General features: G+C 36.4%; 2 protein-coding genes across 2 annotated transcripts in view; one reads left to right on the forward strand and one right to left on the reverse strand.

Moving 5' to 3' along the window:
* ANGPT2 (angiopoietin 2) overlaps window positions 1-17,585 on the forward strand; it is a 44,956-nt gene extending 27,371 nt beyond the window's left edge. Inside the window, exons 4-9 of the mRNA XM_070954925.1 lie at window positions 5,680-5,912; window positions 7,640-7,770; window positions 10,305-10,406; window positions 11,540-11,706; window positions 12,978-13,108; window positions 17,425-17,585. Coding sequence (XP_070811026.1) covers window positions 5,680-5,912; window positions 7,640-7,770; window positions 10,305-10,406; window positions 11,540-11,706; window positions 12,978-13,108; window positions 17,425-17,585 — 925 coding nt within the window. The remainder of the gene's footprint in view (window positions 1-5,679; window positions 5,913-7,639; window positions 7,771-10,304; window positions 10,407-11,539; window positions 11,707-12,977; window positions 13,109-17,424) is intronic.
* MCPH1 (microcephalin 1) overlaps window positions 1-22,928 on the reverse strand; it is a 123,338-nt gene that overhangs the window by 74,165 nt on the left and 26,245 nt on the right. The window contains exons 11-12 of the mRNA XM_070954912.1: window positions 21,934-22,096; window positions 18,582-18,659 (exon numbers count right to left, since the gene is read on the reverse strand). Of these exons, the coding sequence (XP_070811013.1) occupies window positions 18,582-18,659; window positions 21,934-22,096 (241 nt within the window). The remainder of the gene's footprint in view (window positions 1-18,581; window positions 18,660-21,933; window positions 22,097-22,928) is intronic.

The following is a 22,928-nucleotide window of genomic DNA, read 5'->3' on the forward strand; positions in this document are numbered from 1 at the left end:
GATCACCATTTGTAACTTTCCCAGCAGGCTTGTGACAAGCTAAGTCAATGTGGGAAGTCAAATTCACTTAATGATTGCATGATTCACTTAACAACTGCAGTGGTTTGCTTAACAACTGTGGCAAAAAAAAAAAAAAGTAAAATGGGGCAAAACTCACTTAACAAGTGCCTTGTTATCAGCTGAAATTTTGGGCTCAGTTGTGGTTGTAAGTCAAAGATTACCTGTACTAGGGAATTTTTTTTTCAGTTCTGTGACATTAGTAGAGTGATTTCATTGTTAGCTTAGAGAACAATAATAGTAAAACCTCCTTGAGTGAAATACTACCTTAACATGGTTGTGGGGCTTGTGTGCTCTGAGGAATTGAAGAACTATGCCAGACATTCATTCCTATTGGATAGATCTATTCAAAGAAGCCTAATAAAGAATGTCTCTCTCATAAACAAGATGGTAAGACGTAATTTACAGAAACCTATAACAGATTGGCCATTGCCCGAGTTAACAAGAACCCCCACCCCCCCAAGTGTTGGAATTCTGGACATCTGGTGAAAAATGGGCTACAGGACTGAGGACTGAGCAACCAGGGCCAGCAGCTGCAAGGCTATGGAAGAAAAGGTGCTTACCTATCACAAATATATGAAGATTGAAAAGAAAAAAAAAACCCGATCTGTTGTTACAAATCAACAAGAAAAGGATATCTGAAAAAAAAATGCACCAGTTCTGGAAAGAACAACATCCAGAGTCAGAAATAACAGGACAGAGGCTAGCAGATCAACATCAATTTATAAAACAAAATATTCACAAAAGCAGAATTGGAAGAACTGCAAAGGTCTACCCAGGGCAAATAAAATGAAGCCTTGCCAAAACTAGCTCAGACTGTACAGACAAACTAGGGGGAGTCAGCAGTAGAGGAAGCCAGCATACTGCAACTATTGAATAGTTTTTATTTCCAAACTAGGCACCCTTACTTCTGCCTTCTCAAAGTTCTGTCACACAAAAAACACTGAAACAAAGATTAACTGAGCATCTAAAAGAGCACAAAAACAACAGAATAACGTTGCCTACATTGAAACTTGTTCCAAAAAAACAGCTAGCACAAAATGCCAATACTGTAATATCAAACATAAGCACCAGCTCACTGCAACCAACAAACCAACTAATGTACAGCATGGTTGGAAAAAAAGAAAAAAAAAAAAGGCAAAGAGTGCATAACTAAAATGAAAGGTCAGGCTGGAAAATAAGATCAGCATGTGATGATCAGATCTAGCAAGCAAGCTAGAACAGATGAAAGAAAAGAAGCTGAAGAACAAAACCAAAAAATATCTGATCAAGAAATATCACCCAGAAATAAAGAAGATTAAGGAAACCCTGGAAGTAAAGCAGTAAATAACAAGCAGCAAAAATCAGCAGATATGAAGCTTGAATTGTATACTATAGGCCAGCGATGATTAATTTTTTTGGCACCGAGTGCTGAAACTGGAGTGCGAATGTGCGCGCCGGAGCACTGGAACCCAGAAGAGAGCAGCTGGCCGGCGCGCATGCCCACGACGGAACCTGGAAGAGCAGCTGGCAACAGTGTGCGTGCCCACATAGAGGGCTCTACGTGCCACCTCTGGCACGCATGCCATAGGTTCATCATCATGGGTATAGGCAGAAACTCCTATTTTAGCTGAATCAGAAACTGAAGTTATCATGATGCCCTGTAGAAATAACATCAAGAGTCTGGATGAAGAAGATCACTACAAATACTTGGGTATCCTTCAGCCTCAAGCATAATGAAGTCAATAAGATTTGTACTGAATATATCAAGAGAGTAAAGATGATCTTAAAGACCAGAGTGAGTGGTGAAAATACCATAAAGGCCGTGATGGTGAACCTACGGCACATGTGCCAGAGGTGGCACACAGCGCTCTCTCTGATGGCACACGAGCCGTCGCCCCAGTTCAGCTCTGCCGTGCATGCACGCGTGCATCCCACCAGCCAGCTGGTCTTCGAGTCTCTGCTGTGTATGTGTGTGGGGCGCATGCGGAGGGGGCGCACACATTAGTGGGGGCGGGGCACATGCGAGGGGGTCACGTTCACAAGCATAGGGACATGCGCGGGGCTGCTCGCACATTGCATTTTGGGGGTTGGGGCGCACTTGCATGCACGCTTTGGGCACTCGGTTAGTCATCACTGCCATAAAGGCAATAAACACCTGGCAATTCCAGTCATTAGAATGGACTCAAGCTGAATAGAAGTCCTGAATAAAAAGATCAGAAAAATAATGACAATGAATCATGCCCTTCATCCACAGTCAATTTACCAAGGAGTATAGGTTATTGTGGAATGTTACAAGTACGCTGAACAGTTAAAAAAGAAAAAAGGGCATTGGAAGAATATCTAAAGGACAGTGAAGAAGATGCAATGAAGTCAGTACACCATATGGCTTACTGAATACAACATTACATCATCAAAGAACAACACCTGCTTTTATCCCAGGTCCAGTTTAAATATATGGTTGACTATGTGCCCAACCACCACCACCACCACCATCACAACAGCAATATTATTATTTTTGGAGGTGCAAGATTTATTATGTACTCACAATAGTGAGTAGTGAAAGTCATAATTGCAAATGAGACCAAATAGCTCCATCTCTTTTTCATGCATTCCTTTACAGTTGGTCTTTCCTGATTTTAGATCCCTTGATATTGAACAATACCAGATTCTCAACCACAAGACCAGAGGGCAGCAATAATGAGAGTTTAGTCTAAAAGTAACTAAGAATTCAAGGTTGAATGTTTTCCACTACAGCCTTTTAGAGAGCCATCTGGTATAGTGGTGAAGGCATCAAGCTAGAAACCAGGTGGTCATAAGGTCTAGTCCTACCTTTGGCCCAAAGCCAGCTGGGTGACCGTGAGCGAGTCATTCTCTTTGAGCTCTAGGAAGCAGGCAACCTGGCAAAAGCAAATAGAACCACTTATGGAGAGTCTCAATAGGACTTTATGTCCATAGTGGACATGGTCCAGTATGTTACAAGAATCTCGCTAGACTGACTGCATTCCATTGCAAACAGCAAGATAAGGCTTCAGGGATTCTGAACGAGGTCAGGCCTGTGCCACTTCCTACAGTGCAATGACTCCAAACCTGAGCCCCTCTTAACACATCCCTGCAGCCTAGCTGGAGATTCTATCACACTTGCCAAGAAAACTGCAGGGAGTAGTCCAGGCAGTCACCGGGGGTTAGTACTGACTCTAACGCCCTAAAAAGAAACAATCTGCTCCATTATGAACTCTTATCCAAATTCGATGGAGTTTAACCAACTAGGGATTTGAACTCCTTCCTCCCATTTATCTTTCTTCCAGATATAGCAAGTCATCCATCTTAATATGTAACCTTCCAGATTCATAACAATTTTTAAACTGCTCGTTATAAAAATGAAACCAATCTTGGGGAATGCTTCTTTTTAAATCCAGTACAAGCAAGAAATATTGATTTTTGCCTGTATCAATATTTGGCATACCACGTCAAAAAATTTTGATTCTGTTGTTATTTACTCAAAATATTTGAATGGCAGCTAGTCAACAGAACTATTAACGTTTCTTGCTGAGCTGGACCAGCTGGAGAAGTTCAGGGAATTGTGACTTTCACTTATTCCATGAACCTTGTGTGTGACCTGCTGTTGGCTGCTTATGCAGTTGGCTGGATCCATGTGTTGAGAAGCCAACCTTACTGTTTGTTAAATTGGACAGCAAGTACATTCATTCAGCTGCGTAGTTCTTGCTTTTATAGTGAGTTGTTGACATCTTGGTGGAAAGATAATGGAGATCAACAAGCTGCTTTCCAAAATTAAAAACAATAGAGGTTTATACTTAAGAATAGCATAAGGTAGGCTTGAACTTATAATGAGCCCAACTATTATTTGGTAGGAATTCAGATACATAAAAGAACTTCTCACTTCTGGTAAACATTAACGCTGAGGGGAAAGGGCATGTTTTCACATTTGTCTTCACTCTCTTGCTATATTTGTGTATGCTCCTGCTAAGCTTGTTTTATGCAAACAAGATTTGCTCCTGGAGGAGCAAAATCAACATGGGCTCATTATTCATATACCATTTAATGGAATAAGGGAAGGAATAGATTTGGATCAAGTCACTTACTACTTATTAACAAGTCACAAATATTTATAGAACAAGAATATTTTGGAACAGACACTATAAAATCTGTTTCTACACTTACTGGGGCAAGAGCAAAACAATATCTAGACAGCTAACTCAGAACTTGAATCATTTCAAAGGTGGCACTAACTTGTGCATTTTTCACTTGGACTAGAAGGCTTGAAGACCATAACAGTTGGATATTGTGAGAGCAATTGTGTAGGTAGCATTCTAGGTAGATAGGGACAACCATTTGGCACCTGTAGATAAGACCTTTTGGTTAGGCATATTTTTAGCAACCAAGGCTATAGTAGGTAGGGCATGATATCATATAACTGGGCATGGCTCGGATTTTAGCATGATGCAGCTGTTGGATGGTGGTGGAAAGTTTTCAATTCCGTTGGATTGTGTTCAATCTAGCACCTTTAAAAAAATCGATCTGAATTATGCTGATTCAAAGTGTTCTGTAAATTAAAAAAAAAAAAGAGAGAGAGAGAGAGAGAGATCAGTATGGCATGTGGCCTCCTGTGACTATTTTAGAGGTACCCATAATGCTAAAACAGAGGTCAGATATCATTGAAAAGATTCTTAATAGGTATCAATATTGACCCAAGCTCAACTATAGTTATCTGGAAGTGGCGTATACTGTACAGAGGTATGTACATATAAAGTTCTAAATTCTCAGAGATCATTTTGGCCACTGATCGCAGTCCTATATTCAATAGACTTGTACAATCAGTACTCTAAAATAGTGGTTCTTAACCTTTCTTCAGCATGGACCTCCTTTAATTACCTTAAATCATAAAATTCCTTCAAGCCTTCGTGGACCCCCTGTGACAACATTGCACCCCCGCCCCAAGTCCATGGACCACAGGTTGAGAATCACTGCTCTAAAGCATTCTCATTTAAACAAGTTTATGTGTCTTGGAGGAATACAAAACTTGGAATTGATTGCAGAATTCAGTGTCCTGAAAACTTTACTATTCATTTTCTAAAGTATCCAATGAAGCAGTCTTTAGAGACAGAAGTTTCACATCAATATACTGTATATTCCAACTCCTTTTTCACATCTATCAAGATCAGCATAAATTATGCAAAACAAGAACTGTTGTAGATTTACTGCATATTAAATAAAATAATACATATTGTCTTTATTTTACATAGGTTACAAAGTTTGGACATAGCATTATATTTTTCTCCAGAATAAAACACACAAAGCACTTGGGATCACACTGTTGTTGTATCTCTCCTTATTTAGTGGGGGGAGGGAAGAATCAGAAATCAAAGAAATGATGACTCAGTAATTTACTAAGGGATTATTACTTACTTAGTAATAATCTTAGTAACTAGGATCTGAGGTTATTTTGCCCCTGCTAATAAAGAAATGTTATGTATGGGGAGGGCCCGTATGTCATTTTTGTAAGTTTTGATCAGACTATATTTCACCACCATGGGCACTTTCACTAGCTCAGATCCATTTATTTATTTGATTTAATTTGCATAAAATATTGCAATAATCAAAGCTGATTTTTCTTTTTGCTAGCCTTTTAGAAAAAAAGGTCCTTGAAATGGAAAGCAAACACATATCCCAACTACAATCAATGAAAGAAGAGAAAGATAAGCTTCAGTCACTTGTTTCTAGACAGAACTCCATAATAGAAGAATTAGAGAAACAGTTAGTCAACGCTACTGCTAATAACTCATTCCTGCAAAAGCAGCAACATGACCTGAGGGAAACGGTGCAAAACTTGTTTGCTATGATTTCTACGCCACAACGTAAGTAAAAAAGAAGACAGAGTCATTGTTATCCTGATGATGTAGAATACACAGACGCCATTCTTGGAATGCTAGACAGTTGAAGACATTTCATTATCCAAACTAGGTAACATCATCAGTGCACTGACTTGGGTAATGAAACATCTGCAAGAAAACAACCAAGCTCAGATAGCATCAAGAACCGCTCGCTTCAATTCTGAGCTACGAATAGTTTTCTTAATTGCTTTTTGGTTAGCATTTTCTGTTCCCTGCAATTTTCCTCAGCTTCAAAATCCTCCCTTCCCACAGTAATCCTCAGTTTCTTTCTTAATATAAAGCCTAATTATATCACGTTTGTATTGATTTGGGAAAGTTTTATTCCCTACCTATTCCCTAGCCACATATTGGGAATAAAGAAAGGATTAAGAGTGGCCAAACCACCCTGAGTTTGGCACCAATGCTAAATCTTGGGAGTCCGCTTCTATGTGTGGGTGTTAAACCTCATACCATACTAATATGGAAAATAGTAAACCAGTGGGTCATTCAGAGGGACAGAACAAGCTCTAACACTATGAGAACGTAACCACGGAGGGCTGAATTCTGCCAAATACAATTCTCTCCGTTCTCCAGTATCAGAATTAAAACAATTGTTTGAAAAGTCAAAACTGATTCTTTCTAGCTTTGTGTGAGTGTTTTGCTGTTTCAGCACCTCTTCGAAATAAAAATATTTCCTCACCAAAAAGATATATTTTTTTTTGCCAAAATTACTTTACTAGATAGTTAAGTCTAATAGATACAGAAATTGAGTGAGGATCCAGAATTCAACAGGGAGGGAATTATCAGCAAATATATGGCATCTGTAACGTCTGATCCATTACAGAAATCTTAACACATGAAAACCAAAATAGTCAGCCAGAACTAAGCAAGTTCATCAGTGGCAGGGCATCCTCAAAATATAATAAAAATATAGTAAAAAACAGAAAGAAAAGAGTGATCAAAGTTTGTCTGATTTTCACATGTGATGCACATGTGGCATGCATAACAAGCAGACAGAGCTTTGGTTGCATTGCCATGGCTACCATCTTGACTTTTTAAAATTCCATCCTGTGGATACTTTTGCTCAGTGGACAAGGAATGGTGGGCAAATGATTTGGGGCAGGGGAGCAGGGATACAGGGGAGCAGAATATAACAAAATATTCTGAAGGAAGGTAGATCTGATTAAATGACAATCTGAACAAGAACTTTCCACTGGTTACCACATTGTTGAGGATCTGGCTGGTTTTTATAAGCATTCCACAATCAATTCATAAGATATTTGTTTTGTTTAAGGAAGTTGATTCTGTCCAATTAGTCTTACAGTTTAAAAATAGTTTCTTTGAGAACTTTGAAACTGCTAATGTTTTTGCTGATGTTATCTCTTAAGTAGCGCACAAACAAGTAAACAAATCATACTGGCTTTAGCGCGATGTGGAAAAAATATCCTGAACATTTGCCAGTGTCAAGAGGGCTAAGTTCTAATTATCAAAGAAGTGTGGAAAAACAATTAAATGACTGGAAACAAACTTGTATTGTAAGGAAACTAGATTTATAGACCTTACTTAAACAGTAAACAGATTGAAAAGGCTGGAAAAATGGTAGAGATGGGGCAGGTGGAAAAAATAGTATTTAGACCAGATCTCCATTGCAACTGAATTTAAGAGATTTTTATAACAGTTTTCTTAATATGTTTTTGCATTTTGTTTTTTAGCATCCAAGAATGCCTTGGTCCCTGGAAAAGAACAGATCAGTTTCAAAGACTGCTCAGAAGCATTCAAAATGGGGTTTACAGCAAGTGGTATTTACACATTACTTATATCTAACACAGGAGAAGAAAAAAAGGTATTACACTCTCTTGGTTACATTAATCAGAATGGGAAACTCCTTCAGTATCAAATATTTTTGTACAGTTGTATAAGTTAAAGTTGTATAAATTAAAAAGCTTAATCACTCAGTTTTCAAGGGTTAGAAAAAGGAGAATCTTACTTTCAGGTTAACAGAACATATTGAAAGTATTATCTTAAGTCCAGGTCTGATCAGAGATGCTATCTTTAGCATATAGAATATGTCAACCATATACATTTCAAAGTATGACTGGGTTTTTATATTAGCACTGTGCTCCTATAGATATTTTTTAAAAACTGTCTCAAAGTGAGGTCAATGTTAGGCCAACAATTAGGCAGGATGATTGATGGAACAATTTTTATTCCCAGACCTGCAACACAGAGTAGAATGATTACAGTGTTTAGACTGCCATCACCCTCTTTATTTGCAGCAGTTTAATGGATTATTCCAGCCTTAGGAGTGTAATCCATCAAACACTATTACCGCTTAACCTTCATTAATTTTGATGTAACTTGCCTGGAGTCCCACATACTACTCCTGGAAAACTGAAGTTCTGCAGAAACAGTCCTAGTGGATTTCATTCTGCCCATGATAACACCAGAATTACTGTCATTACCTTTTTAGGGAAAATATTGATGGCCTTTTTGTAAGACCGGGATTTACAGTGCTATTGATGTTGCTTTACATTTTATTTTGGGCAGAGAAACAAAATTGCCTTTTATTTGCCAGACTTCAGCTGTTTATGTTTTGATCTTTTCCTGTCAATGCACACTCTGGCCTCTCGAGGGACTTATAAACACCGCAGCACAATGTACGTTGCTAATCTTGTTTTCTTCCCCCTGCAAGCATTCATTAGGAAGCGCAATGCAAAGCTGACATGCCTGCTTTCTTGTTGAAGCTATACTACTGTGATATTGTTAACATCATCTTGCTTTCCCTATTTCTTGCATTACAAAATAATGGCTAAATCCCTTGTCTTTTTGTATGAAACTCAGGAAGGCATATAAATGATGCAACATGAGTTTGTTCTTGAAATGGTTGGCCTGCACGCCTTTCATAAATATCTCAAGATGCAGAAGCTGTTAACTCTGTGGGGTGGAGGATTACTGTTGAGAGGTGCAACTAAAAATCTAATTGGACACCCTCCCCCCCAGTTCTGATATAATGGATGACATTTACAGTGCATTCAGAAAGTATTCAGACCCCCTTCACTTTTGTCAATTTTGTTATGCTGTAGCCTGATTCTACAGTTGTTGGAACTCATTTTTTTTCTCAATCTACACTCAGTACCCCATAATGAAAAAATAAAAACAGAATTTTAGAAATGTCTGTACATTTATTAAAAAGGAAAAAAAAAGAAATATCACATTGGCATAAATATTCAGACCCTTCACCCATCTTTGAAGCACCTTTGGCAGCAATTACAGCCTCGATCGAGTCTTTTTGGGTATGATGTGACAAACTTTGCACATCTGCAAAGTTTGGTATAGTTGTGAATGTTGTGTAAAAACAGGAGACCCTCTTGCACTTTTCAATTGTTAATCAGGCCTTTTAATAATCAAACAATTCAACCCTAACCAAAAAGCCTTATTAAATGTAATTCCTTAAATATCTTGTTAGAACTAGTCTTGTATTTCTTTTTTTTTGGTCACAAATTTTTGTTAGCTTATCAAAATATAAAATACAAAGAAAAATGAAAATAGGAAAACGAAGGAAGAAAAAAGGAAGAGGAAAAAGTATAGGGGAAAAGAAAAGCAGTGACTTCTGAGTCTTTGGCATAGCAGAATAAGTAATAACATACAACCTCAACGTTTTTTCTACTTTTACCTAATAATATATACTAGCCATTTCTCTAACAACAAACTTATCTCATCAACAAAAGCTAAATCAAAGTTTCATTTTTTTCACTTCGAACACAAAGTCCAGAAGCGAGAAATGAATTTCTAAAGATAGCATGCTTTATATGCCATTATATTACTAATGGAAATCTTAATTCTACAGATTACGCCTGGTAGATATTCCCCCAAAGGAAGAACAACAAAAGGTTTCAAAAACAAAAACAGAAATGTTTTTTCTATTATTTCAAAAACAGAAGTGTTTGAAGAATCAAAACTGGCAGCAAAATACAGGATCTGCTTGATGGAGAGCTAGACAGCATTCACATCACTCCAGGAACATGTTTTTATTATATGTGCTCATATAAACAGACATAATACTATAGGCCCTAACACAAAGTTTCCTAGTACTATTCAAACTGAACACAGAAAGAAAGCTGATTGCTTGTTTGCATGCAAGCATTGGTGGAGTATGTTGCCATACTTCTACTGTCAGTTCTGTTTCTCTGCACAAGGCATAATACTCAAGTATAACATGATTATGGGAACTGTATTTTTATATCACATGGGAAGTAAAAAAAAAAATGAGCAAGCAAATTTTGCCTCCCATAAATAGACATAGTTTTGTTAACTCTTTAACTTGGGATAAAAATCAATTAAGTGAGTAACAATTTCTATATCTGTGTGTCCTGGCAGACATATTGTGATATGGAGACGGCAGGAGGAGCCTGGACAATTATTCAGCGACGCTTAGATGGCAATGTAGATTTTGACCGAACATGGGCGGAATATAAAATGGTAAGCAGAACAATGTGATAAGCTTTTGATTAGACTCTGAATATATATCTCCTTGGTGTTCTACATGACACAGTCTTACTCTGATCATGTTGTAATTTTAATTTTTTCCCCAGCATTAACATTCAAGAACTTTTTTACTGAAGAAGCCAGAAAGTTAAACCTATAGCCTTTTGCATGTTAAGCCATGCAGATAAATGTTGTATTCAAATATTCTGGACTGGGCATCTCAAAATTCTAGCATTTACCCTGGGATGGGTTTTCTTGAATTCGGTCACAGGAAAGCTAGCAGCCTTTTACAGTATCTTCATTTATTTACAAATATGTGTATGTGTTTTAAAAATATGTAAAGGACTACAGTACCAATGCACAACAGATAGTGCTCCCCTTTCAGATTTGTAGAGAATCCATCCATGCTAAAATGATTCATACACTGATATCTTCGATATTTCTTCTCTCTCTTCCACTGCTGTCTCCATTGAACTGCTTTTATTAAAAAAAAAAAACTTGAATAAAGGCTTAATTTCCCCCCTTGCTTCTGCCTACTTGGATAAACATAGCTGAATTGTATCTACCCATGCCCTGTGTTTCTTTGTTACTGGACTTGAGTACTATCACCTGATTGCTACCAGCTACTACTAATTTTTTGTCAAGACATATTGTCTCAAGCAATGCCATCTAATGACATAGCTTAACACTTTGTAGTAACAAAATCAGAAGAATCCCAAGAATCATCTCAACCATCTCCTTCCTATTTTATGTCACTAAAACTTGAATATTATTTCCTGTCAATGGAGGAAAATACATGAGGCAATTCTGCTGTAAAATGAAATATAGATTTCATCTGTTGTATATAGATTGTCTATTAACACAGTAATGTTTAATTTACAATTGTGTTTTTAAAAATATGTATGATCTTTTTTTATGGCAATTTTCTCGACAGCTAAACAATTAAATGGTTCCACTTGGTTTTCCCATCTCTAAATCTGTGTTTGAACAATTTCACTTTCCCAAATGGAGAAATTCAGCTGGTTTGACTCAATTCAGATGACTTTTTTTTTTTTTTAAAGGTGTGAAGTGCTGATCTCAAAATGAAAAAAAAAACAATATATTTAAATATGTAATTTGGATTACAGGGATTTGGGAACCCTTCTGGAGAATACTGGCTAGGAAATGAATTGGTTTCTCAGCTAACCAATCAGAAGCAGTATGTTCTGAGAATACAGTTGAAAGACTGGGAAGGAAATGAGGCATATTCTTTATATGAGCATTTTTCCTTAGCAGGTGAAGAACTAAAATACAGGTAAGTCAACATGAACAATTGCAGAGTTGTTCTTCTACGACATTACTTAGTAATTGCCTTAATGCCATTTGCATGCTATACTTGTGTTATACATAGAAGTGAGAATGAGGGTGATCTGTTTTGTGGAAAATGTGTAAATATACCTGTCCCGTATACCAGTCCTCTATTCAGTTTTCATTTTACTTGTCCTTGGTCACTGGTGCATAATTTTCCAAACGATACCAAACAGTGATCACTATCTGAAAAGTGCTTTAAGAAACTTATTTGCATTTGTATCAACAAAGGATTTGGAATATTATGATGTTAGTAAGTGTGCTACGAACCCCACTTATCACAAAATAATTATATCTGCGTATATTTTCATATTAAATTAACACACTCTCAGGAAGAGGCGACTGAAAACAGGAATATAGCTACTAGATATCACTAGATGAGCTTTATGACTAAGAAACAAAATTAACAATAATTTTTACTGCAATCTAACTATTTCCTCATCTGGAAATAGCTGAGTTGTATAACAGAGCTTATGTTCACGAAGACAGCCTTTGCAAAAGAGCTTATTATCTCAATCCTTTATAATATTAACAATAATTTCTACACATGTGCATGCAAATATACTTCCTTCTGAAATGTAACCAAATCTCCCTGCTCCTCATCCACCACCTTAACCTCTTCACTCCACTTGTGTTCATATGTACAATCCTCCCCCTTCTCCCATATATAGTGAATCTTAGTGGTCCTAACTGGAAGTTGCTTTGTGGCAAAGTGGATGGCAAATAAATTTAATAAATAGATAGATAACCAAAGAAATATAGGTGACCGATTCGATCCACTCTTCTCTGTTCTCACTTTTGTATGAATTCCAAAATGATGAAGGATTGATACAATATGTATAAGAGGAACAAAGTAGAATCAATCATAAAAGTCTTTATCAGTAATTTCTTATGTATAGATTTCCAAGTATTTTCCTGTACTGTACATTTTAAATACAGACTTCCATAAACAACTGATTAAGATTTACTACCTCTAGTTATTATTGTTGCTATTTTAAAGCTAGTTCAACAACGCAGGAGAAAATATATTAATCTTTTTTTCACAACAACATATGCTGTTGACAAAAAGTCCCTGGCATACTCTCCAAAAGGCAAATCGTAGATTGTTAACCAGAGAAGGGAACAGGATACTTCTTGGAAAATATTTCCTCTCTACAGAAAATCCAGCGCAACCACTTTAGCCTGCAATAATTTGTTTCCCATTTTGCTTGTCTACAGAATCAACCTTAAAGGGCTTACGGGTACAGCCGGCAAAATAAGCAGCATCAGTCAACCAGGAAATGGGTTTAGCACAAAGGATGTAGACAACGACAAATGCATCTGCAAATGTTCACAAATGTTAACAGGAGGTAAGAGCGGCATTTTCTCTTCTCTTCCTATTCTCACACTTTTCTATTTCTGTTGGCACTTTATCTATCCATAAAGTAAAAAGCAGATACATTTGGTCGTACCAGCTGTTATAATAAAATGGAAAGATCAGAATGACCTGTGTAAGTAAACTAAGGCAAATCTATCAGGATACTCTATTGTTGCAGGTTGCAGGATCACGCCTGGTTAATACTTGGATGGGATACTACCAGCACTTCAGTCTAGATTGGGAAGTTGAAAGACTTCCCAGATGCAGTGGCAAAAATCTTCTGTAATATGCAAAGAAAACTACACAGACATGGCTGTGTAGATATCAGGAGTCGAGCTCCACCAGGAGACTTTATGTTTAGACTAGCTCAAAACATTATAACTGAAAAAGTCATTTTCCAATATCTACTCTGGAGCAGCAGAGAGAATCTGAAAGGAGGAGGATAGAGGTGGAGGGAAGCATAGTCCAATCAGTGCTGTTTTCACTCTTTTGCACCAATGCAAGGCTATAATCACAGCACGATACCACAAGAATGCCCTCTAAGATACTGAGAAATGGGTCAGGAAATTGGTGAGAATTTAATGAGTTCCGGAAGATCTCAGAATTAGCACACTGGCCCTGGCTCCGAGTTAACTTCCACATAACTGTCTTTAATGAGATCCATGAAACCCCACAAAGGTTTCACATCAACATCAGCAACTGAATGAAATGAAAAATTAAACTGATTTGCTTGGAAAAAGTGAGGACAACAATAATAATCTGGGAAAAGTACAGACATTTTATGGTGCTCTCTACTCATATTTACTCCACAGCATTTCTATTAAAATGTCAGAGCCAAATGTATTTAACTGATGGATATCTAGTACTTCTAAGATTAGTACCAGCATATCTTTGAATAATTGTTGCTGGATAATTGCAGTTAATTCTTTTGGAACAGATTCTGCTGGAATTGAGGGAAACCCTCTTATTATTAGTTTACAAGGACACTGAAGAGTTATCTATGCAATCAAGTTTTTAGTTTAGGGTTTTTTTTTCTTTTAAAAAATTACACACACAATTTTTAATGTTTGTACATTCATGCTGTGAGTGTACAGAATAATTTGGAAGTGGGTAGCATATAACTTGATCAAAACTAAAATAAAGAAAGAATAGGCTGCTGTATTTTTCATAGCAGTTTGGTTGATTGCAATGGGGATGCTGGGCTAAACAGGCATTTGATCTAATCAAGAAGATTGCATTTTATATTTTTTACAAGGAACTAAGCCAGGGGTTCACAATGTTAGCAACTTTTAAGATGCAGGGATTTCAACATTTAGAATTTCCCTGCTGGCTGGTGAAATTTGGAAGTTGAAATATATACATCTTAAAGTTGCCAAGATTGGGAACCTCTGAACTAAGCTACTTATAAAACTGGAGAGGGTGCTATTATGAATAGCAATAATAAACAAACTGTAATTCTAATATGACAGAGTATTTTTTCTTTTGATAATTGTTAATGCAGATTTTTTTGTATTATGTTAGTACTATTACATGAAAATCAACTGTCTAGTTTGGTGTAGTGCTTAAGGTACTAGGCTAGAAACTGGGAGGATCAATGAGTTCTAGTCCTGCCTTAGGCACAAAGCCAGCTGAGTGACTTTGGACTTTTGGGACAAAGTAGTTTTATATTCCTTTATTTTATTTGTAAGTTATAAAGTAAAACGTCTCTTCTTCCCATATCTTACCTCTTATATATTAAGAAATTTTTAAAGCCTTATCATTCAGTTATAGTCAAGAAAAATCCACCAACAACTATCAGAAGCAACATATATGTTTTTAACCTTGATCAAATAAATCAACTTTGTATTCATTCCATCTCCTTTTAAGAATCTTGATCTTTAGTCCCTTTAGTGTCCTAAAAGTCAATTTCGTACCATTTTGCCTCTTGTTAGAAACTCCTTTATAGGTTTAATACATCTCCTTTGTAAATCCAAGATAAGAAAGTTATCTATGCCATTCTGATTAATGATGTTCTGTTCCCTTTAATTATTAAGATATCAGCCAGTTTCATTTGTAAATCCAACGTAACATTTTTTGTATCATTCTTACAGTCTGACATTTTAAAATCTACTTTCAGAACATTTGAATTAGTCCTGATGTCAGCGTCTCAGAACTGACATAGAAAAGGGAGGAGAAGCCTGAACTTTTGCCTGCTAAATCCCTTTGAAGATTCAGTCTCCTCGGAGATGGGGAGGGGGGAGACATTCCTGTGACCTAACGAAAAAGGAATCAGGAAAGTGACTTGGAAGATAGCCAATGAGAAGCAGAGAATTGGGGATCGGAAAGGGAGGGATTGGGGGGCAAAGGTCAGTACTGACCGCGAAGAGTCAGGATCAGGTTGCTGTGCTCGAATAAAGAGAAAATTTCCTTAAAGATCGGCAGTTTGGAAGTTCATTTATTTTGAGATAGCATTGAAACCTGACAGAAGCAGGCAAAAGTTCAGGCTTCTCCTCCCTTTTCTATGTCAGTTCTGAGACGCTGACACCTAGTTTGTTTTATCCAGTAAAATTGGTATATTATTTCTGAATCCATTTTTATAATGGCACACAATTTGTGAGTGCATTGTTCCCAAATATCCTTGAATTCTTTTAAGATGAGATATATTTTGCTCCATTCTATATTAATGTGTCACTTTTCCTTTAATTATAGTTTTAGTTCTTTCTGGCTCCCTCTAGTGTCCAACCTTCAAAATCCGTTTTATCATTTTTTTCTTAATTTATTATTTATTAGATTTTTATCCTACCTTTATTACTTTATAAGTAATTCAAGGCAGTGAATATACAGAACATAACACTCCTTCCTTCTCTTTTCCTCTTAACAATAACCCTGTGAAATGAGCTGGGCTGAGAGAGAGTGACTGGCCCAAAGTTACCCAGCTGGCTTTCAAGACTAAGGTGGGACAAGAAGTCAATCTCCTAATTTCTAGCCTGGTGCCTTAACCAGTAGTCCAATCTGGCTCTGAGCAATTATTTCTCATGGGAGGGTTTCTTACAATTAGTTTCAAAATCTTGCCCCTTAATTCATTTAGAACTTTCCAAAATCAATTTTTTTAATCATCCTTTTGCTGTTTATTCAAAAATAAGAATTTTTTAAAGTCCTTGCATGAAACTCTTATCATCAAGTTTAGGAGAAAACTCACCTGGTATAATGAAACTTGCCTTTCTGAGGATTCTTAGTATCACAACAATGTTACAAGCAATTCTGAAAAATGATTAGGAAAGAAAATATGCAAACTCAGCGTCCTTTTGAAGGCTCTGAACTGTGCTTTGGACAGATATTACTTTCCTTCAGCTCCCAAAGCTCTAAAACTGATCAAAGATTGCTGTCTTACAATTTCCTCATGAAGAGCCATTGTATGGATCACTTGCAGGCAATCCTGGTCCTCTCCTTGCTCCTCACGGGAATTTCAAGGAGCAATCCATTCACTGGGTCTTCGCTCTACTGCAGTTATTGGCTTCACTCTCACAAAGTGTTTTTAGTGTGCCACTGCTTCCCTGGAAGTCCCCAGGAAATATTATAGCCATATTATGTTTTAAAGCAGGGGTGTCAAATTCAAGGCCTGGGGGGCTGGATCGGGCCTACGGAGTGCTTAGATCTGGCCCGTGGGGCTGCCCTGGAAACAGTGAAGGACTGGCCCGTGATGCCTCTGCCAGCGAAGCTTGGGAGGGCCACATGCAGGTCATCCTGAGCTCTGTTTTCGTTGGAAGAGGGTTGCAGGAGGCTGCCAAAGCCGAAAATGGAACTGGGGAGCCTGTTTTCTCTGGCAGAGCGCTCGGGCCACCACAGGCATCCCCCACACAAATGACATCAAGCTGGCCATGCCCACTCTGCCCCCCATGAGGTCAAACATAACCCTGATGCGGCCCTCAATGAAATCGAGTTTGACCTCTTTTAAAGAATGCTCAACTTTGGAGGCCTGTAAATATTCACTCGGCTTAATCAGCTCAGTGCTTACAGTCGATCACCATACAATGTAGCTCTTTTGAGGCATAAGTGATAAGCAAGTATCAAGTGGCTTCTATAATACCAAACACTGGCTTTAAGAGTTGCCTCTTTCACGAGGCTTTTCATGTTTAGCCCTTTAAAATGGTTACTGTCAGAAGGGTGCTCTGAATTAGCACTTGGAAGGTGAAGATGAGATGGAAATATGGAAAAGATGTCAATTATGCATGAATATTCTAATTAATTGTTTTAAAAGTGAAGTTGTATGTCTAGTTTACAAAATATAAATATGTGAATCTCTTTCATGTTTCCTTTTATTTTATACAGGATGGTGGTTTGATGCATGTGGACCCTCCAATCTAAATGGTTTATACTATCCACTGCGACAGAACACAAACAAATTTAAAGGGATTAAATGGTACTACTGGAAAGGAGCAGGCTATTCTCTAAAGGCCACAACTATGATGATCCGCCCAACAGATTTCTAAAATAAAGTCTACACTTTTATGTTGGAAAATTATGTTGACATAATTTTAATATACTTTGACAATATGGATACACTATGACCAATTTTTCTGCCTGAACAACATGCATATGCATTCTATAGGAATCAGTGTTTCTACTCCTGATTTCAGCATTGCTGAATTTCATCACAGTTCAGTCATGTAACATGTAAGAAGAAATAACCAAAGCGATAATGATTTTAAAAGGAGAATGTTAAAAGGATTCTGCAGGACCTTAAGAACTTTGTTTTCATGAACATTTATGAAGTTTGTGCATAACTGGAACTGTGAAATATATCTAGATTATCTAAAATTTCTTCAGTCTTAAACATTACTTTATATCTTACAATTGAACTCTCAATTGCTATTTTAAAAAGAGCACTGCTTTGTAAACTATATTGTATCTTATTATTCATGCTGTTCCTTGTAATTATGTAAATATTTTGTAATTAATGCCTATATCCAGATTATTGCCTTTAGTAATCACATATTCAAGGATATTTGGTAGCACATAGTATATTTAATAAGACTGTATAAAAATATTTCTATATTTTACGTCTTTTCTTTAAAACCTAATACTGAGTATATAACAGACCACTATTTTTATACCTTGCATATTAGATATTTGCATAGGTATTCTAAAGCTCGAAATACCTTTGCAATTTATAGAACTCTACATGTGAACTCAGTATAATGTATAAGAATATTGGACTGTTATTCTTTCTTGTTCTTTTCTCTTAAAATAATACCTCTTAATTATAATTTGTGAGTATTTTGGACAGTTTAAAAGATCTGCTTCTATTTTCTCTAGCTTAAAGGGAAACTGGTAATTAAAAGTTTGAACACCTCTTGAGGAAATTTGATTTGGGATTAGTTGATATATAGTTCCCTGTGAACATTTTCCATTGCTTATACTTTTATATATGACAATCAAATCATTATCATATTCTATGATAAATTAAAAAGCAAAGTATTACTTACAGGAGCTGCAGGGAAATCCACTGACAATTCAAATGGCTCTTCAGAAATCCAATAGCCATGTTCCAGAGACCACAAAACCTAGACAGTGATGGAACCACTGAGAATTAGCATATTCAAGCTTTGTTTCACACAAGCCAGATAACTATGCTTTAGCTGTACGCTGTGTACAACATATTTTACTTCATTGAATCCTCGTCAGAAGTTTAGCCCATAATAGAAACAGGCTTCTAAGTTTGTGGACAATGCTCAGCCTTAAAACAGATGTTTAAAGACATAATCAATAGTGCATGGAATTTGAATATATTTGTATGCTTGGTTCAGTCAACAGACCTTAATCACACTTAATCACAAAGTTTTTGGAAGCAAATTTGCTGCATGAAGAAACAAGGAAATGTCTTTTCAAAGAAGTGCAGCCCCAATGTTGTTTGAACCATGTGAAGAAGTTGTCAATTTTCTTCTTCTTTATTAAGATTTCCTGCAGTAGCACATTCATTAGTCTCAGAGTAGGACTCAATCAATAAAACAACAGCTTTTAGAATATATATAGGATCACATCATGAACTTGGCCACAGAGGGTTGTGCAACAGAACATCAAGTTTATTTGACAGTTTTGACTAGATGAACAAAAAATATTTGAGGAAACTGAAAATCTTAACTTGCTAGTTGGTAAATCAATATGCATTAAACCACTGTTCCCATGCCATCAGAGAAATTGATTAAAACCATTCATGTATCAAATGGCAAGACTCTGAATACAAATGCTATTTTTATATAGTCCACTCTATCTGCCCGAAAGTATTCTTCATGAGTGAATTAGAGGACTTTCCAAGTCTTTAATCATAATGGATACATCTAGGGAGATCCGATGGAAACCAGAAAATTCTCAGTGCATAGGTTGAAGTGCTGCCCACTTTTCTCACAATTTCTTTAGACAGTTGCCAACATTTATAACTGCTTGGCCTAAGATTAATTAGTTCCGGAAATTGCTAATTTGCTACAAAATAGTTCCTTCACAAAGCACAGTTGAAATACACGATATATATCTCAAGAGTATTTCTTATATGAATCTCTGTTAGTAAGTTCCAGATTCTCCACTCCCAAATGCATTCCTCAGTGCTAAACTGTACATATGCAAAATAAGAGAAACAATTAATGCTGTTCATCACTTGATCAGTGGACAACAGCTGGTATGTTCAAAACAGTGATTTAATGTGCCCAGTCCCGGAAGGAACATTACAAAGAGACTATAACAAAAGATCAAAACAAATGCAGTTTAAAACCAGTCAATGACTTTTTCCACAGGAACAAAATGACATCCTCTGTGGTTATCTACTTAAATGTGCCATTTCCTCTACTAGCCCCTCTTTAAAAAATATAGTTTAAAGGGTGAGAATCCTCTTTCATATTTTTCACCTGTAAAAATATTTAATACTCTTATTATCTGAAGCAAAACATTGTCAAACACTTGCTGAATCTCCTTATATTTCCCATCAAATCATACCAGAATGAATGGCCCAGAAGTATTAAATATTGGATAAGAAACTGAAATATTCTGCATGTAATCTTGGTGTGGTGATATATGGTCTGTTATATATCTCTAAATAGATAATATATATCTATTTAGAGATATATACATATTCCTTAATTGCAGTACATCAGATGAAAAGGTGTTTATAACATCTTAATAGAATTCTAAGAGATAACTTAAAAAACCACTCTTAATTTCTTTCCTCCATCATATTTTGGGGCCAGCTGCCAGGAAAAAAAAACAAGGCAATACAGTTCTCCTCTCAACTTGGCTCTAATAGAAAATATGTAACTTATCACAAAATCTCTGGGACCTCTCTCCATTCCACCTGAAATTAAGCCTCACCCTTACATCCCTAACATCTTATAGCACGATTTCTCCAAATACCACACATTTTTATTTCAAAAGTTGTCAGCTCTATATCTTGACATTGGATCATGTGCCTCTAGGCATTCAAGTCAGTATGGATATTAGTAATAAGAAATCTGTTAGTGAGAAAAATACTCAGTTTACAGGTAATACAAATAAAACAGGCAAGGCAGAATTGAAAAGGTTAAACACCATACTATATAGTCTACCTCTTCAAAAAAAAAAAAATCAACTACAGAAAAGTTGCAATTTAAAAATTATATAACATACAATAATGGACAGTGTAATCAGTTGTATTTACAATCCTGGTTCAGAAGCATCTGAATGGAGATAATTTCTTTGAATATGATTACAGAAAATACGATCCATCTGTGACACAAATCCCTTGGCATTAAAGCCCTTCCTGTTTCTGCAGCTGCACTTGATTCCTCTCCAGCCTGGGAAAGTGGGATATTACAGCCTTCTGCTTCTAATACTTTGAAAATCAATATGTATACTTTGAATACAAGGTTATCATTAATTTGAGTGCCTGTGTTATTGTCTTGTTTCAATAGATATTTTGTAGAAATAGCAGGAAGGCTAAATCTCATAATAAATACATTTCTTTACAGTCAGAAGAGGGATTTTCAATGATCATACACCAAGTTGAAAATATAAACAAAGAAGGCATCCAGTTGTACATTTTAGTAGCCAGTTTTGGAGCCTTCAATTTATCTATACATTAATAATCCAAGGAACAGGTAAGGTCCAGGAAAATGTAAGCCAGCCTTTATTTTTGTCAAAGAGGTTTTCTTATTTCCTCATATTTCTTGTACCTCCAGTATACTTTAGTCTGAGAGGGGGAGAACAGAAGAGCTTGAAGGATCTGTTTAGAAACAAATCTGGATTTTAGCATTTTAATGGCAAAATTATTCTAGTGTAGAGTTCTCTCTAACATTGTTTATGAATTTTCAACATTCAGAATTTTTTATAAAAATAAATTCCTGCAGTCCCAAATTTAGAACTGGCACCAGGAACTTTTTTTGATATTTGGGGCCTCTTCTCTCCATGACTGATGACATTATAGCATAGTTTTCCAATCTTGTGAGTCCATGGATATGAATGTGGATGCCTCAGTCCCACCTACAAGTATTCATATGGCCAAATTCACTTTGCAAGCCTCCACCATCCAGAGAATGTGAAACGTGACCAAAATATTTCACAATCCTGGTTTATAGGAAATATATACCTTCTATTTTTTAAAAAAGGTGGTAATAATGTTGTGCACATTTATATGCTTATTTTGCATAAAAATTAATATTAATATGTAATAAACTTATGCAACCTTGATTGACAGAAACACTTTAATATTTTACACTGTGTACCTCATATATTCATTTACCATTAATGTCACCAGATAATGATCATATTTTAATGAAAAAAGAAAGTCTATTGATAGTCATCTGTATTACTTACCCATTCATAACAGACAATCCAACAGCCTCGAGCAATTCCCATAAGTATATTTAAAGTCCGGCGGGGGCTCCCTGCAATTACATGACTTGTATTTTTGCATACTTCATCAGAAGTCAGAAAACCACCCAGCTTCTTCAGCACCTGCAGTGTTACTTTCTGCATCCTTTAAGAAGAAACAGAGAGCAGACCTTAATAACTTATTACACGTCTACAGAAATTTGATAGTTACAATATAAACATTATTATAAGAGGTATGTACAAAACATTAAAATGGCCAAAAGTTATGTTTATTTTGGGCCTACTTCATTGAAAGTAGTCTGACCTCAGCAACAAGCTATTTCTAGTTGTAAAATGGAGTTTGGGACAGCCCTATTTGATGTTCAGGTATTTCCAATGAGGTTGGAACAGATGTTTCAGGAGTCAGAATGCTCCTATTGTTGAATGTTTTGTACATATTTACTTAAGTAGGAGTACAATAAAACAGCATGGTAATTTATTGCCTTCAAGCTAAATTTATATCCCTTTGAAAATGAATCAAATCTGAAATTGGTACAGAATTTAGCCACTACTAATTCAAATAAGAATTAGATGACACCAATCTTCTGAATGCTATACTGTTTTCTGATAAGGTTCTGGATCAAATTCAAAGTCCTAGTTTTAAACCAGATGGCTTGGCTTCCATGTATCTCCAAGTAGAAGCATCCTATCCATTATAAGAAATACATAACTCTTATTTATTCATCCTAAGAAAGAATGTTTAAGGCACCCATTTTCATGAAGTATATTGAGAGGTGGTGGTCTTGTGATAAATGTTTCTCTCTGGAGGGAATAGCATTCTCCAGTGGTTCAGTTGGCCTCCATTTTGCTCCCATGGGAATGCCATAAAATGGTATTGAGAGAACACGTGGGATTTGATGATGACTACTGGGATAGGACAGCAGGATGGTAGATGCTGTCATTAATTTGATATTTGAATTGTTTCTTTTAAAATCTCT

Source organism: Pituophis catenifer, unplaced genomic scaffold (genome assembly GCF_029215685.1).
Source record: "Pituophis catenifer annectens isolate HBS135680 unplaced genomic scaffold, rPitCat1.0.hap2 SCAF_1, whole genome shotgun sequence".
NCBI lineage: Eukaryota > Metazoa > Chordata > Lepidosauria > Squamata > Colubridae > Pituophis > Pituophis catenifer.